Source organism: Oncorhynchus clarkii, chromosome 21 (genome assembly GCF_045791955.1).
Source record: "Oncorhynchus clarkii lewisi isolate Uvic-CL-2024 chromosome 21, UVic_Ocla_1.0, whole genome shotgun sequence".
In the NCBI taxonomy this organism is placed as follows: Eukaryota; Metazoa; Chordata; class Actinopteri; order Salmoniformes; family Salmonidae; genus Oncorhynchus; species Oncorhynchus clarkii.
In genome coordinates, this window is record NC_092167.1 from 15258191 (window position 1) to 15275874 (window position 17684).

General features: G+C 47.9%; 1 protein-coding gene across 1 annotated transcript in view; it reads left to right on the forward strand.

The window, feature by feature from the left end:
- Window positions 1-17684, forward strand: part of LOC139378634 (calcium/calmodulin-dependent protein kinase type 1D-like) — a 62080-nt gene that overhangs the window by 38839 nt on the left and 5557 nt on the right. Inside the window, exons 3-6 of the mRNA XM_071120978.1 lie at window positions 3441-3515; window positions 11683-11821; window positions 13057-13183; window positions 15995-16070. Coding sequence (XP_070977079.1) covers window positions 3441-3515; window positions 11683-11821; window positions 13057-13183; window positions 15995-16070 — 417 coding nt within the window. The remainder of the gene's footprint in view (window positions 1-3440; window positions 3516-11682; window positions 11822-13056; window positions 13184-15994; window positions 16071-17684) is intronic.

The following is a 17684-nucleotide window of genomic DNA, read 5'->3' on the forward strand; positions in this document are numbered from 1 at the left end:
ACTGACCCTGGAAATATTTATGGGGGATAGGTGTTGTCACTGTGATCCAGTCAGTGGAGGGGGGAGGTGTGGCCTAGCCTCTGACGCCTTCCATGTTTGACCTTTGGCTTTCTGCCACTCCCAGCGTCTCCTGGCAACCAGCTGATTGACATGCTAATATGGCCTGAGGTCACAAGACACACCTCAAGGTCAGTGCTTCATACCTTAGTGTCATTCACATGTACTTTATATATACAAAGTATGTGGATGGCCTTCAAATTACTGTATTCGGCTATTTCAGCCACACCCGTTGCTGACAGGTGTATAAAATCGAGCTCACAGCCATGCAATCTCCATAGACAAACATTGGCAGTAGAATGGCCTTACTGAAGAGCTCAGTGACGTTCAACGTGGCACCGTCATAGGATGCCACCTTTCCAACAAGTCAGTTCGTCAAATTTCTGCCCTGCTAGAGCTGCCCCGGTCAACTGTAAGTGCTGTTATTGTGAAGTGGAAGCGTCTAGGAGCAACAACGTCTCAGCCGCGAAGTGGTAGGCCACACAAGCTTACAGAAAAGGACCGACGAGGGCTGAAGCGTGTAGTGCGTAAAAATCATCTGTCCTCGGTTGCAACACTCACTACAGAGTTCCAAACTCCCTCTGGAAGCAACGTCAGCACAACTGTTTGTTGGGAGCTTCATAAAATGGGTTTCCTTGGCCGAGCAGACGCACACAAGCCTAACATCACCATTTGCAATGCCAACCGTCGGCTGGAGTGGTGTAAAGCTCGCCACCATTGGACACTGGAGCAGTGGAAAGACGTTCTCTGGAGTGATGAATCATGCTTTGCCATCTGGCAGTCCGATGGACTAATCTGGGGATTGGTGGATTGCCAGGAGAACGCCACCTTCCCCAATGCATAGTGCCAACTGTAAAGTTTGGTGGAGGAGGAATAATGGTCTGGGGCTGTTTTTCATGGTTAGTGCACAAAGAGGTCCATACAGAAATGGTTTGTCGAGATCGATGTGGAAGAACTTGACTGGCTTGTACAGCGCCCTGACCTCAACCCCATCGAACACATTTGGGATGATTTGGAACACGACTATTAGCCAGGCCTAATTGCCCAACATCAGTGCCCGACCTCACTAATGCTCTTGTGGCTGAATGGAAGCAATATTACAACATCTCGTGGAAAGGCTTCCCAGAAGAGTGGATGATGTTATAGCAGCAAAGGGAGGACCAACTAGATATTAATGCCCATGATTTTGGAATGAAATGTTTGACTAGCAGGCGTCCACATACTTTTGAATATGTAGTATATATGTATACACTTCAAGTGGTCAAGTGTGAACACACATTCAGAAACACACGCGTGTCAAAAATCGAGAACTGGCGCACACACACATTCACAAAGAAATGATCAGGTTCTCTTTCTCCCTTTCTTGCTCTGTGAAGTTAGGGTATAGTGTCGTGCCACAGTCCCTGCCCACTCTGTCGCCTACTAGTTAATTTGGATCCTGCAGCTCGACAGGGATTCACATGCACACACACACACACACACACACACACACACGGCTTTCTCTAAGAGACAGAGAATCAGTTGCTAAATAATAAGGCATTAACTGTGGAAGGATTTGTCATGTAATGACTGCAGATCAGGAATCCTCTATCTCTACTCTGAGGTTCCCATCTGTTTTACCCTTCCATGATCCCAGGGAGAGTTTAAACACACACCATTCTCCCTGGTGTTCTCATCTCAGCCATCTCTCCTCAGACTGTTTATGACTCATATCTCTACGCTCCACCGCTCGCTACGAGCTCAGAGATCACACACTCCTAATGCATGTACTGAACTCCCCACCTGCTCACGCTTCCTGTGTGTGTGTGTGTGTGTGTGTGTACAGTATTATTCCCCCCTTGTGATAACATCATCGGCAAATGGGTCACGAGGCATCGAAGACACCCACACAGACCGGCAGCACAAGCACACAGACCACCACCACTGCAGCACACGCACACAGACCACCACCACTGCAGCACACGCACACAGACCACCACCACAGCAGCACATGCACACAGACCACCACCACAGTAGCACAAGTACACAGACCACCACCACTGCAGCACACGCACACAGACCACCACCACAGCAGCACACGCACACAGACCACCACCACAGAAGCACATGGACACAGACCACCACCACAGTAGCACACGCACACAGACCACCACCACAGCAGCACACGCACACAGACCACCACCACTGCAGCACACGCACACAGACCACCACCACTGCAGCACACGCACACAGACCACCACCACAGCAGCACATGCACACAGACCACCACCACAGTAGCACAAGCACACAGACCACCACCACTGCAGCACACGCACACAGACCACCACCACAGCAGCACACGCACACAGACCACCACCACAGAAGCACATGGACACAGACCACCACCACAGTAGCACAAGCACACAGACGACCACCACAGCAGCACACGCACACAGACCACCACCACAGTAGCACAAGCACACAGACCACCACCACAGCAGCACACTCACACAGACCACCACCACAGCAGCACACTCACACAGACCACCACCACAGCAGCACACGCACACAGACCACCACCACAGCAGCACACGCACAGACCACCACCACAGCAGCACACGCACACAGACCACCACCACAGCAGCACATGCACACAGACCACCACCACAGTAGCACAAGCACACAGACCACCACCACTGCAGCACACGCACACAGACCACCACCACAGCAGCACATGCACACAGACCACCACCACAGTAGCACAAGCACACAGACCACCACCACAGTAGCACAAGCACACAGACCACCACCACAGCAGCACACGCACACAGACCACCACCACAGCAGCACACGCACACAGACCACCACCACAGCAGCACACGCACACAGACCACCACCACAGCAGCACACGCACACAGACCACCACCACAGTAGCACAAGCACACAGACCACCACCACAGCAGCACACGCATACAGACCACCACCACAGCAGCACACGCACACAGACCACCAGCACACGCACACAGACCACCACCACAGCAGCACACGCACACAGGCCACCACCACAGCAGCACACGCACACAGACCAGCAGCACAAGCGCCACAGCAGCACAAGCATGTCCCATGTGTACACTATACACTTTCACCATGGAGCAGTTACTATGGCGAGGCCTGAGTATGGTGTTGACTGTATCAATAGAGACAGAAAGGAGGGAAAGGGTTAGGATAAGGCTTGGGCTTATGTTTTATGTTCAGGTTTAGTAAGTGTTTGAGATGACTCTAGAGCTGAGGTAAAGGTGGTGTAGATGGGGGTTGAGACAGTCTGGGATCGGATCATCTGTTTGAAGGGTTATAGTTATACATGAGTAATAGACTAACGTTGTCTGTGTTTTCTGTCCCTCCAGAATCAAGCATGAGAACATAGTGGCTTTGGAGGACATCTATGAGAGTTCCAACCACCTCTACCTGATCATGCAGCTGTAAGTTCTCTCGCTCTCTTTCGCTCTCTTTGGCTCTCTTTGGCTCTCTGTCCCTCTCGCTCTCTTTCGCTCTCTGTCCCTCTCGCTCTCTGTCCCTCTCGCTCTCTGTCCCCCTCTCGCTCTCTGTCCCCCTCTCGCTCTCTGTCCCTCTCTCGCTCTCTGTCCCTCTCTCGCTCTCTGTCCCTCTCTCGCTCTCTGTCCCTCTCTCGCTCTCTGTCCCTCTCTCGCTCTCTGTCCCTCTCTCGCTCTCTGTCCCTCTCTCGCTCTCTGTCCCTCTCTCGCTCTCTGTCTCCCTCCCGCTGTCTGTCTGTCTCTCTCTCTCTCTCTCGCGCTGTCTGTCTCTCTCTCTCTCTCTCTCTCTCTCGCTGTCTGTCTGTCTCTCTCTCGCTGTCTGTCTCGCTCTCGCTCTCGCTCTCGCTGTCTCTCGCTCTCGCTGTCTCTCTCTCTCGCTGTCTCTCTCTCTCTCGCTGTCTCTCTCTCTCGCTGTCTCTCTCTCTCTCTCTATACCTCTCCTTCTGTCTCTCTGCCTCTCCTTCTGTCTCTTTGACTGTCTCGGTCTCACTCAGCACCCAGGAATGGGGCAGGAGGGGACTGTTTTAGCTTTACACACATACACACACACTTTATAAGCCCTCATTACTCTAATTAGACTTCCATTAAGACTGTCTACAGGAGAGGGAATGGGACCTGGCTCGTAGCGCTCAGCTAACGTTTACGTAACATTACTCTAACGTTACAGCAAGGCTAACGTGCCACTGCACTCCTGGCCACATTAATCAGCTGGAGTTATATCAGTCTGTCGAGGAGGGTGTGTGAGTTATGGATTAAAGTGTGTTGTCAGTTATGTAAGTGTGTGTGTGCGTGTGCAGGAAAGTAGAGCAGTTCTTAACTTTGATCATTTAATTTAGGTTATTGCTGAGTCACGGCACACAATGTTATTAATTTCAGTGCTAACAGGCTGTCGAATTGAGAACAGAGGAGAACACCGGCCACCCTTCTGAACCATCTTTCACTTCACTCTTATTCCAGTCTTCTGCCTCTCTCACCCTTCACTTGTCTCTCTCTTCTCCTTTCTTCCTTCTCACCCCTGTTCTCCTCCCCCCTCACACCTCATCTTTCCTCCCTCAACTCTCACCTTTTCCCCTTACCTCTCCCCTCACCTGCAGCAGGTGTGAAATGATTCTCCTCTGCAGTAAGGCACCTTCTCATTTCAGGCTCTGATAAAGGTCACCTCACTCCACTTATAACACTTAACTTGGTAGAAGCAGGAATAACACCTCAGCAGGTAGGAATCTCAGTACTCATCGAAATTTGAGTCGGTACACATCTGAGTCCATGTATCAAGCATCACCTCCGAGTGTTTATTTGATTTATTTTATTTAACCTTTATTTAACTAGGCAAGTCAGTTAAGAACAAATTCTTATTTACAATTACGGCCTACCCCGGCCAAACCCAGATGACGCTGGGCCAATTGTGCGCCGCCCTATGGGACTCCCAATCACGGCCGGATGTGATACAGCCTGTATAGGAATCATCCTCAGAGGTTGACAGGTGTGGTCTGATATACAGTACCTGTGCTCTGAGTTTGATTTAACTTTGCTCTGAGTTTAACACATCAGGTCTGATATACCTGCACTCGGGAGTTTGACAGATCGGGTTTGATTTAACACCGTCTGTGCTCAGAGTTTGACATGTTATGTCTGATCTAGCTGTGATTAGTTAGTTGGGTCTGGTGTGGTGCTTCCATCTCTGGTTGGATGAAGAGCTGCTGTCTACAGCGATCTACAACCATGTCATCACCACATGGCTGATACATCCAATCCTGTTCAAATAAGTGAGGGTGAGATGGAGAGATGGATGGAGAGGGAACGGTATGCCAGGCAGATGGAAGTGTGATGTGAGAGAGAGAGATGGATGGAGAGGGAACGGTATGCCAGGCAGATGGAAGTGTGATGTGAGAGAGAGATGGATGGAGAGGGAAAGGTATGCCAGGCAGATGGAAGTGTGATGTGAGAGAGAGAGAGAGAGAGAGAGAGATGGATGGAGAGGGAACGGTATTCCAGGCAGATGGAAGTGTGATGTGAGAGAGAGAAATGGATGGAGAGGGAACGGTATGCCAGGCAGATGGAAGTGTGATGTGAGAGAGAACGGTATGCCAGGCAGTTGGAAGTGTGATGTGAGAGAGAGATGGATGGAGAGGGAAAGGTATGCCAGGCAGATGGAAGTGTGATGTGAGAGAGAGAGAGAGAGATGGATGGAGAGGGAACGGTATGCCAGGCAGATGGAAGTGTGATGTGAGAGGGAAGAAGAGAGAGAGAGATGGATGGAGAGGGAAAGGTATGCGAGGCAGTTGGAAGTGTGATGAGAGAGGGAAGGAGAGAGAGAGAGAGAGGGAAGAAGAGATGGCTTTAGGATGAATTTGGGATATGAGCGAAAGCCAAAACGGAGCAATTGAAGCCAAGAACAAGAGGAGGGTATTTGAAGGGGGAGACGGACAGAAAGAAAGCAGGCAGAAGACAGAGAGCAGAAAAAACAAATCTAAAACGTATCTGGAGTAGAGCAAAGCTTGAATCTTTTCGACTCAGTCAGTGGCTATTTAATGATGAATGGAAAGGGTTGTAAAAGTGTGTGGTGTTTTACAGAAAATATAAACACGGCTGTGGTTTTTTTATTTTCTCCCCAACAACACAAACCATGTGAGTTAAACAAACCAAACAGTTCTGTTCTACGGAAGCAGCAGGCTCAGCCACAGGCTTGTGAGTGTTACTGTTAAAACACCTTCACACCACTACCTTACTGTAGGAACCACTACAGCTGGGTCAACAACACCTTCACACCACTACCTTACTGTAGGAACCACTACAGCAACAACACCTTCACACCACTACCTTACTGTAGGAACCACTACAGCAGGGTCAACAACACCTTCACACCACTACCTTACTGTAGGAACCACTACAGCTGGGTCAACAACACCTTCACACCACTACCTTACTGTAGGAACCACTACAGCAGGGTCAACAACACCTTCACACCACTACCTTACTGTAGGAACCACTACAGCAGGGTCATCAACACCTTCACACCACTACCTTAGTGTAGGAACCACTACAGCAGGGTCAACAACACCTTCACACCAGTACCTTACTGTAGGAACCACTACAGCTGGGTCAGCAACACCTTCACACCACTACCTTACTGTAGGAACCACTACAGCAGGGTCAACAACACCTTCACACCACTACCTTACTGTAGGAACCACTACAGCAGGGTCAGCAACACCTTCACACCACTACCTTACTGTAGGAACCACTACAGCAGGGTCAGCAACACCTTCACACCACTACCTTACTGTAGGAACCACTACAGCAGGGTCAACAACACCTTCACACCACTACCTTACTGTAGGAACCACTACAGCAGGGTCAACAACACCTTCACACCACTACCTTACTGTAGGAACCACTACAGCAGGGTCAACAACACCTTCACACCACTACCTTACTGTAGGAACCACTACAGCAGGGTCAGCAACACCTTCACACCACTACCTTACTGTAGGAACCACTACAGCAGCGTCATCAACACCTTCACACCACTACCTTACTGTAGGAACCACTACAGCAGGGTCAACAACACCTTCACACCACTACCTTACTGTAGGAACCACTACAGCAGGGTCAGCAACACCTTCACACCACTACCTTACTGTAGGAACCCCTACAGCAGGGTCAACAACACCTTCACACCACTACCTTACTGTAGGAACCACTACAGCAGGGTCAACAACACCTTCACACCACTACCTTACTGTAGGAACCACTACAGCAGGGTCAGCAACACCTTCACACCACTACCTTACTGTAGAAACCACTACAGCAGGGTCAACAACACCTTCACACCACTACCTTACTGTAGAAACCACTACAGCAGGGTCAGCAACACCTTCACACCACTACCTTACTGTAGGAACCACTACAGCAGGGTCAACAACACCTTCACACCACTACCTTACTGTAGAAAACATGACAGTAAGGGTCAGCAACAGGTGACATGCAGCATTTTAGTTTTGGGGGAAAAAACGACTGTAAAATCACCAGGAATTTAGGTTTCATTTAGGAAATGTATTCCCACGAATAAAAAAAGAGATGTGATCGTGTCTCAATGTAATCAAGGTATGAAACTATTGTTATTTTAAAGTAATATATTTTTGGGGCTTAGTTGTGGTCAATTTGCAGTGTATCAATTATTATAATTATGTTCCAGCCCCCCCCCCGACCATCCTCATCGACAAAAATCATCCCACGGCTGAATCTAGTTGACTACCACTGCACTGCAGTGTCTGACACTGCTGAGCCAGACAACTACACAGGAGCACACAGGGCCACTGTACAGCTCAGATTACACTCAGATAAAGGGACAACCTGATACTGTTCTGACAGAGAGAGGGAGAGAGTGGGGGGGGTGAAGGTAGAGAAAGGGATGAGGAAGGGACAGCGATAGCAAGAAAGAGAGAGACTGAATGGAAAGATGATTGAGTGTGTGTGTGCCTGCAGTATGGTGTGTGTGTATTGAAAGGGAAGTAGATTTGGCTCCTGTCTGATTGCCATGGTCTCCCTACGCAAATGGTTACGTAATCCTGCAGGATGGTGGCCCATCTCCTCCGTCACTACCACACCGTTATGTCCAGCCAACGTGTGTGGCTTAGCCTTTTGCTTGTCATCCCCTGCCACGCTCGTCTTGGCTGGACAAAAGTCACTGTTGGCAGAGGAGAGAGAGCGAGAGAAGAGAAAGGGAGAGATGGAGCGTGGGGATATAGAGGGAGAGAGGACAGAAAGGGCGAGAGAGAGCAGAGCAGATTAGCAATTAATTTCTTATCTCCTTTTTTTCAGAAACTTCATTAGAATGTAATTTTCTTCCTGCTCTTATTTGGTCTGTCACTGTGACGATGCGCCCAGATTCACACTATGTCTGTGTGTGTGTGTGTATTCAATATTCATCCAATACAAATCTCTGCGGTTTTAGAGAAAAACATAAACTCAGCAAAGAAATCCTCACTGTCAACTATTTATTTTCAGGAAACTTAACATGTGTAAATATTTGTATGAACATAAGATTCAACAACTGAGACATAAACTGAACAAGTTCCACAGACATGTGACTAACAGAAATGGAATAATGAGTCCGTATCTGGTGTGGCCACCAGCTGCATTAAGTACTGTAGTACATCTCCTCCTCAGGGACTGCACTAGATTTGCCAGTTCTTGCTGTGAGATGTTACCCCACTCTCGCACCAAGGCACCTGCAAGTTCCAGGACGTTTCTGGGGCGAATGGCTCTAGCCCTCACCCTCCGATCCAACAGGTCCCAGACGTGCTCAATGGGATTGAGATCCTGGCTCTTCACTGGCCATGGCCGAACACTGACATTCCGGTCTTGCAGGAAATCACGCACAGAACGAGCAGTATGGCTGGTGGCATTGTCATGCTGGAGGGTCATGTCAGGATAAGCCTGCAGGAAGGGTACCAAATGAGGGAGGAGGATGTCTCCCCTGTAACAGCATTGAGATTGCTTGCAATGACAACAAGTTCAGTCCGATGATGCTGTGACACACCGCCCCAGACCATGACGGACCCTCCACCTCCAAATCGATCCCGCTCCAGAGTAACGCTCATTCCTTCGCCGATAAACGCAAATCCGACCATCACCCCTGGTGAGACACAACCGTGACTCGTCAGTGAAGAGAACCTTTTGCCAATCCTGTCTGATCCAGAGATGGTGGGTTTGTGCCCATAGGTGACGTTGTTGCCGGTGATGTCTGGTGAGGACCTGCCTTTACAACAGGCCTACAAGCCGTCAGTCCAGCCTCTCTCAGCCTATTGTGGACAGTCTGAGCACTGATGGAGGGATTGTGCGATCTGGTGTAACTTGGGCAGTTGTTGTAGAAGCCATTCTATAGCTGTTTTGCAAGTGTGATGTTCGGATGTTCCGATCCTGTGCAGGTGTTACACGTGGTCTGCCACTACGAGGACGATCAGCTGTCCGTCCTGTCTCCTTGTAGCGCTGTCTTGGGCGTCTCACAGTACGGACATTGCGATTTATTGCCCTGGCCACATCTGGAGTCCTCATGCCTAAGGCACGTTCACACAGATGAGCAGGGACCTGGGCATCTTTCTTTTGGTGTTTTTCCGTCAGTAGAAAGGCATCTTTAGTGTCCTAAGTTTTCATAACTGTGACCTTAATTGCCTACCATCTGTAATCTGTTAGTGTCTTAAAGACCGTTCCACAGGTGCATGTTCATTAATTGTTTATGGTTCATTGAACAAGCATGGGAAACAGTGTTTAAACCTTTTACAATGAAGATCTGTGAAGTTATTTGGATTTTTACGAATTATCATTGAAAGACAGGGTCTGGAAAAAGGGACGTTTCTTTATTTGACCCTATGCTCAATCTCCCTCAGTGCAGTAACGAGAGGTGCAGTGAAACTTGTCGATCTTTTGTAGTATAGGTTGTTATTGTAGATTGACAGTTATGTTTGTATCTTATGGCGGTTAAGGTTAGAATTGTGATTGATTTAAGCTGATCCAAGATCAGTATTTAGTTCTAGTTGAGGCTGTTTATGGTTCAGTGTGTGGGTTAATCGGAATACCAGTAAGGATCATGGTTACAGCGCCCCCATGGGGATCAGAGGAGAGGAGCAGCCCCTCAGGCTCCTGCTGCACCGTCTGTCAACTCAATACTGAGGAAAAAGGTACAGTACATTTGCTTCCCAAACGCCATACACAGGGGCACCGAGAGAGACTTTATTGGGTCAATATGAAAGTACTAACCTCAGTGGATCAAAACAGTACTTCCTGGTAGTCCTTGGCGTGACATGACTTTCTATTGAAGGTCAGCTGTCTGTTTATCAATAGTGTATATACGAGGACTGCAGCCAGGTGCCTTCAGGGGACATGTCAAACATGAGAGCGCGAGACAACAGAAACAGTCGGTGGGGTCAATACAGGAACCAGGAGAGGGAGCTGTGTACCTGTGGAAATGCAAAATGTCCTTCCTCCGTTGTTTCCATATTGTGCTTGTCAGTACAAACGGAGACCAGTCATAAGAGACAGATTCTACCTCATTAATCTTCTTACCGTACATACTAGGCATTTTAATGTCTCTCTTGGTTCTAAAGCATGTTAAACCTAATATAGAGTCATTTGACTTACATTTATTTATTTTATCCCTTCCTCCCTCAGAACTAGTCATTACGGACTGTGGCACTATTAGAGATGAGTGGTTGGCTACTCCCCCTTGTGGTGGAATGTGACAGAAAGCTACTTTACCCCGACAGTCAGCCAGAGACCTCCAGTATTTACATAGGTTCTCTGCAGTGCTACGCAGTGACGACACCCTGCTCAGATACAGCGGAGTGCCACTAAACTAATGACCAGTGCACTGAGCTGTTCTGTTAGTGGCAGACCCAGGATCAGTTTACCCTTTCCATAACCATAAGGGACGGCCGGACAGACTACAAATCTGTCCTTAGATCAGTGCTTAGCAGCCATCTATACTGCCCTGTGCCAGCTAGCTGTTGAGGACTGAGGAAAGTTCTGGGATGTTCAGCTTCTGGCCTGTGGCTGTTCTGGCGCTTAAAAAACAACAACAATCTGGCTTAGTCTTAACACAAACCTGTAAAACGGCACGGGCACCGTCTGACACACACACACACACACACAGTCTGAAGCTTAGCTATCCTCCACTGTGTGAATCTATGATACGAGAAAAATGAGACCTTTTTTCTCAGTTTCTTTGTTTTAGATTTTGTTTCCCTCCCATCTCCTGTCCTCTCTCTCTCTGCTACAGTTCTCCCTATACAGTTAGTTTTAGACTGTATGGTGCACGTTGATTGGTCGTGATAGTATGGGGCATGAAGGGTTAAGTTTAGTGGAGCAGCGGGTTAGAATGGGTCAAAGCATACCCCCACTGTGGGGTACACACATGTGTCAAACACACACACACACACACACACACACACACGCATACGGTTGAATGGCGACAGATTCGTATAGCTCATAAATGAAGTCTCAGTGGATCTGTCTCATGATAACAGGTTCCCTCCAGATGTGTGTTTGTGTCTGTTTTACTTACCTTTTTTACTGACCCCCTCTCTGTCTGTCACAGAGTCTCGGGAGGTGAGTTGTTTGACCGTATCGTGGAGAAGGGGTTCTACACAGAGAAAGATGCCAGTACTCTCATCAGACAGGTGCTAGACGCTGTCGACTACCTCCACAAGTTGGGCATCGTCCACAGAGACCTGAAGGTGACGGTGACACACACACTCGCACACACAAACCCTGTCTACTCCCCCCTGCATCTTGACATGAGCGTGTCACTTGTGTTTTATGGGCCGTGATTCATTGCGGTGGTGAGGTGCAGCTTGCGTTTGTGATTTATGCCGCTTAGCGGGTCACAACACGCAGTGGCTTCTGTGAAATATACCACATAGCGGACTCCACTGAGAGAGAGGAGTACGGTCATACGGCGTCATAAAACAGACGGCAACATAACTGTACTGTGTTGAAGGGTTATAGACTGTAGAAAGAGGAGGAAGGGAAGCGCTACTAAGGTACACAATAGTACATTTTGGTAGATAGAAGGTGCTCTTTGGTAAACGGGGTAAATTGGTCATCAAAAAGGAAGGAGGGCCTCCCGGGTGGCGCAGTGGTTAAGGGCGCTGTACTGCAGCGCCAGTTGTGCCACCAGAGACTCTGGGTTCGCGCTCAGGCTCTGTCGTAACCGGCCGCGAGGGTTTGGGTTTGGCCGGTAGGGAAATCCTTGTCTCATCGCGCATCAGCGACTCCTGTGGTGGGCCGGGCCCAGTGCGCTAACCAAGGTTGCCAGGTGCACGGTGTTTCTTCCGACACATTGGTGCGGCTGGCTTCCGGGTTGGATGCGCGCTGTGTTAAGAAGCAGTGCGGCTTGGTTGGGTTGTGTATCGGAGGATGCATGACTTTAAACCTTCCTCTCCTGAGCCTGTACGGGAGTTGTAGCGATGAGACAAGATAGTAGCTACTAAACAATTGGAGAAAACGGGGTAAAAATTCAAACAAACAAAAAAAGGAAGGAGGACCAAGGCACTCTTCATATAATTAATTCAAATGGCTTTATTAGTATGGCATTTTCAATAGAAACAACGTTTTTTTTACGAAGCATTTCGTCAGGGAGTACTATTGAACACTATTGAAAGCCATTTGAATTAATTATATGAAGAGTGCCTTGGTCCTCCTTTCTTTTTGGTTATAGACTGTGTTGAAGGGTTATAGACTGCCTTTGACAAATTATTACGGTTTTATATCTACAGTACGTTCAGGGTAAGTAGAGATCCAAGGATGGGAGAGCTCCGTTTGTGGTTAACACGATCCCTCTATCTCTCCCTCTGTCCGCTCTCTCCCTCTGTCCGCTCTCTCCCTCTGTCCGCTCTCTCCCTCTGTCTGCTCTCTCCCTCTGTCTGCTCTCTCCCTCTGTCTGCTCTCTCCCTCTGTCTGCTCTCTCCAGCCAGAGAACCTGCTGTATTTTAACCCCCAGGACGAGTCTAAGATCATGATCAGTGACTTTGGTCTGTCCAAGATGGAGGGCAGCGGGGATGTCATGTCAACCGCGTGCGGAACGCCGGGATACGTGGGTAAGAAGAGATGCCCCCCCACCCCATAACCTTAAATGTCCTTACTTAGAAGTTAATGCCACTTGTTAATATACCTTGTGTCGTCAGCTACTGAAATGTTAATACTGGAAGCAAGTCTTTTTGGGGTTTTAGGCTACCGTCCTTTCCAAAGTCGTATGCTACATTGTCTAAGTGCTCACTCTTACTGAGTGTGATGCGATCACTGTGCTTTACATAAATGGCACACTGCATAATACAGTATACTGTAGGTGAAATCCCACTGCTTTAATTATGTGCGTGCAATGGGGGAGGGCGCATCTGTGTGCAGCTCACACACACAGACATCCTGCCTCTGGAGTAAGAAGGTCTTATCACACGCTGACAGACCCTGCCCCCAGTCGCCTGCTTTCCCCTTTTTAACAGAGCGACTGAGTCAGACGGCCAACATGGCGGGGCGCTCTACTGCAGTTCACTACGCGCTAGAGGGCTGTCAACTCTGTGCCACACATGGGGATTTATATACTGTAGCCCTGGCTGTGTGTGTGTGTGTGTGTCAACTCTGTGCCACACATGGGGATTTATATACTGTAGCCGTGTGTGTGTGTGTGTGTGTGTGTGTGTGTGTGTGTGTCAACTCTGCCACACATGGGGATTTATATACTGTAGCCCTGGCACTGTTTTTGCATGTGTGTGTCATTGAGTGCTAGTAGTCAGACACTCTAAAGTCTCATCATGTTGACGTGTAGGACGGTATCTCTTGTAGTCAGACACTCTGAAGACTCATCATGTTGACTTGTAGGACGGTACCTCTGGTAGTCAGACACTCTGAAGACTCATCATGTTGACAAGTAGGACGGTACCTCTGGTAGTCAGACACTCTGAAGACTCATCATGTTGACGTCTTATCTGCCGGCTCCTGTCCACGTCCCTACATCCACATGCAAGTCAGTTAGCAGACACTTGTTTAAGTTTATCCATCGGGAACTATAGTCGGTGTACTGTAGGCCAGCTAAACAACACCTTACAAGTTAACCTCCCTGGGATATGTGGGACGGTAGCATCACACTTGGCCAAAAGCCAGAGAAAATGCAAAGCGCCAAATTAAAATTAATTTCTATAAAAATCAAACTTTCATGAAATCACACATTTAAGATACCAAATTAAAGCTACACGTGTTGTGAATCCAGCCGACATGTCAGATTTCAAAAAGGCTTTTCGGCGAAAGCAAACGATGCTATTATCTGAGGATAGCACCTTCATAAACAAAAGAGAGAAAACATATTTCAACCCTGCAGGCGTGACACAAAACCAGAAATAAAAATATAAATCATGCATTACCTTTGACGAGCGTCTTCTGTTGGCTCCAATATGTCCCATAAACATCACAAATGGTCCTTTTGTTTGATTAATTCCGTCCATATATATCCAAAATGTCAATTTATTTGGCGCGTTTGATCCAGAAAAACACAGATTCCAACTTGCGCAACGTGACTACAAAATATCTCTAAAGTTACCTGTAAACTTTGCCAAAACATTTCAAACTACTTTTGTAATACAACTTTAGGTATTTTTTAAAGTAAATAATCGATAAATTGAAGAAGGGATGATCTGTGTTCAATACAGGAAGAAAACAAACTGAAGCATGCTTTCTGGTCATGCGCCTCTATCAAAAAGTACACATGAAGTGACCCTCGTTCAAGATGGCCGTACTTCTTCATTACACAAAGGAATAACCTCAACCAATTTCTAAAGACTGGTGACATCCAGTGGAAGTGGTAGGAACTGCAAGCAAGTCCCTTATAAATCTGGATTCCCAATGAAAACCCATTGAAAAGAGAGTGACCTAAAAAAAAAAACATCTGAATTGTTTGTCCTCTGGGTTTCGCCTGCTACATAAGTTCTGTTTATACTCACATACATAATTCAAACAGTTTTAGAAACTTCAGAGTGTTTTCTATCCAAATCTACTAATACTATGCAAATCTTATCTTCTGGTGATGAGTAGCTTTTCATACAAAATTACAAATGCTGCCCCCTATCCTAGAGAAGTTAATGACATTGGAAGTGTCTCATCCTTCCTCCTCCCTCTATCCCACAATCTCTTCAGATGAGGCCACTGCAGTTTTTGTCCCTCCGTCCCTCCCTCCCCATCTGCTGTAGGGCTTTTCTAAAAGGCTGCAATGTGACGGTTGCTGCATTAGAAATGCTGCTAAATATAGCAGGTACTGGATGATGGCATTGAGAAGCCTGCATTCCTGAGGTACGAATAGCCCAGGGTTAGCGCCTGGCTGAATTAAGACCAGACTCTGTGGTTTGGACAGGCCCACCGTCAGAGCGGACACACGCATACACATACTGTGTACAAACACACACACACACGTCGGCCATATTGTTAGAGGAGATACGCAACACACGCTCAGCCCAGCACAAGTGAAGAAAGTATAACATTTGAGCCTCTGTGTGCACACACAGTGTCTGGCTGTCTGTGGGTGTGCGTGTTTCCTGTGATCTGTATTTACCTCAGTTTTCAATATTGTTCTGTTTGTCGACCGTTGTTTGGGTGGGCTCAGTTCTATTTTGGCTGGGCTGTTATCATTGATTAGTCTGGACAGGCTTCTCTCAGTCTCGATAATCGCCCACGGGGGTGTGGGGGGGGGGGGGGGGGGGATCACGGCCTCTGATAGGATGAGCTCCAGCTCTGGTAATCCAGGGGGGAGAACACGTCTCTGTGTCCGTCTCTCCATCTCTGACTGTCTCCAGTTATGTCATCAACGTCTCATCCCCCTCTTTCTACATCTCTCCCTTCGTCTCGCTCCTTTTTCTCTCTCTCAGCTCCAGAGGTTCTTGCTCAGAAGCCCTACAGTAAGGCAGTGGACTGCTGGTCCATCGGAGTCATTGCATACATCCTGTAAGTTTCTATAGTCAATTGTACAACTCCTACAGACATGCTATGTGTTCCCATACCCAGTCAATGCCATGAGGGCAGAATTCACAGCTTTATATTGAGGGACTTGGTTTGGATCCTTCTAGAGTGCAGCTGCATTTCACAAGTTTGCACACACGTTTGACTTATTGTGCGTGTGTGTTTGTCTGTGTGCGTGGATGTTTGTGTGTTTTGTAATGGAGAATGACACAACATCATGCCTCTCTCTTTCCTTTCATCAGAGCCAGATGTTGGTCTGCTACACTCTGCTCAGTCACCATGTATGGACATAGTGCTTCTGAGGAGAAAAAACAGACTTTTCAACATGTCTCTCTTTTGTTTTTCACCCCTCTGTCTGTGTGTGGACTACCTCTGAGTCAGAGGGCAGATTTAGCGCTGTGTGTGTTCCAGCTCTCGCTGACTGAGTTCCAGGCGTGTGTGTATGTGTGTGTATTAGGGGTTAGAGTTCAGGGTTAGGGACAGGGAGAATAGGGGTTAGGGGCGGGGGTTAGGGGTTAGAGTTTATCGTTAGGGACAGGGTGAATAGGGGCAATGGAACAATAAAGGCTGTGAGAACGATTGAAAGGTGTGAGTTAGAGCATCAGGGCAAATCTTCCTCATCCGCTGAAAACGTTCCTCATTTTTGCTCCCCTCTCCCCTTCTGTGTTGTTCTTGGCTCTCGATGGTTTGTCGCTCTGATGTGCAAAGCAGGCTCTGCCCTCTGGTTCTATCTCTCACCCTTCTCCTCTTCCCTTGTTCTTTCTCCCGTCCCAATAGCTCAGACATCCTTCTGTTCTTTATTTTCACCTGTTTATCCATCTCTGTCGGTTTATTGATGTAGTTATGTAACTCTCCATGCTTACACAGCTTTGGATATAAGGATCACTAGGTGTCACTGGGTCATTAGAGGTGTGTGTGTGTGTGTGTGTGTGTGTGTGTGTGTGTGTGTGTGTGTGCACTCCTGTCACCTCTACTGTACACATGTGAGGGAGGATAAATAAATGTCTGAGAAACAGCGTTCACACAGTCAGTCAGTCTAGCTGGTGGATTAAACTGTGAATGTTTGTATGTTCAATAAGTAGTCCTCAAACATCCTTGTGAATAGCCTAGGCAATATTAAATTAGACCAAATATGTGTTTAGAGTTCAAGTAAATAGATTAAATCCAAGAATATCCAGTTGTGGATGGTAGTGTTGGGTTGAGGCCCGATGTTGGACCCCTTGATGTTTCCTCAGTGAGTTCCCAGTGGTCAGTGAGCTACTCCCGTCTTGTCATTTAGCCATTAGCACGGGCCTTGGAACTCGTTAGCCCATTTCCGAGCGCCTCCACACAATCCGGCTCGGCATGCCTGGTTGGGTCTCTCCTCAGGTGTGACAAGATCGCATCAGGTAATCAGGTGGAATAATCGCTCCGGCTCCTGGGGAGGAATGGCGCGCAAGTCTTTAACCAAATGTGAAAGCACAAAAACAGAAAGCTCATTGCGGCCACATCAGGCAGAACAGCTTCTTGATGGAGAAAGGCATTTTAATGAGGTTCGATCATAATGGCGGCTAATGTTTTCTATGGAAATCGTTTTGCCACAAGAAGTTCAATTAGTCC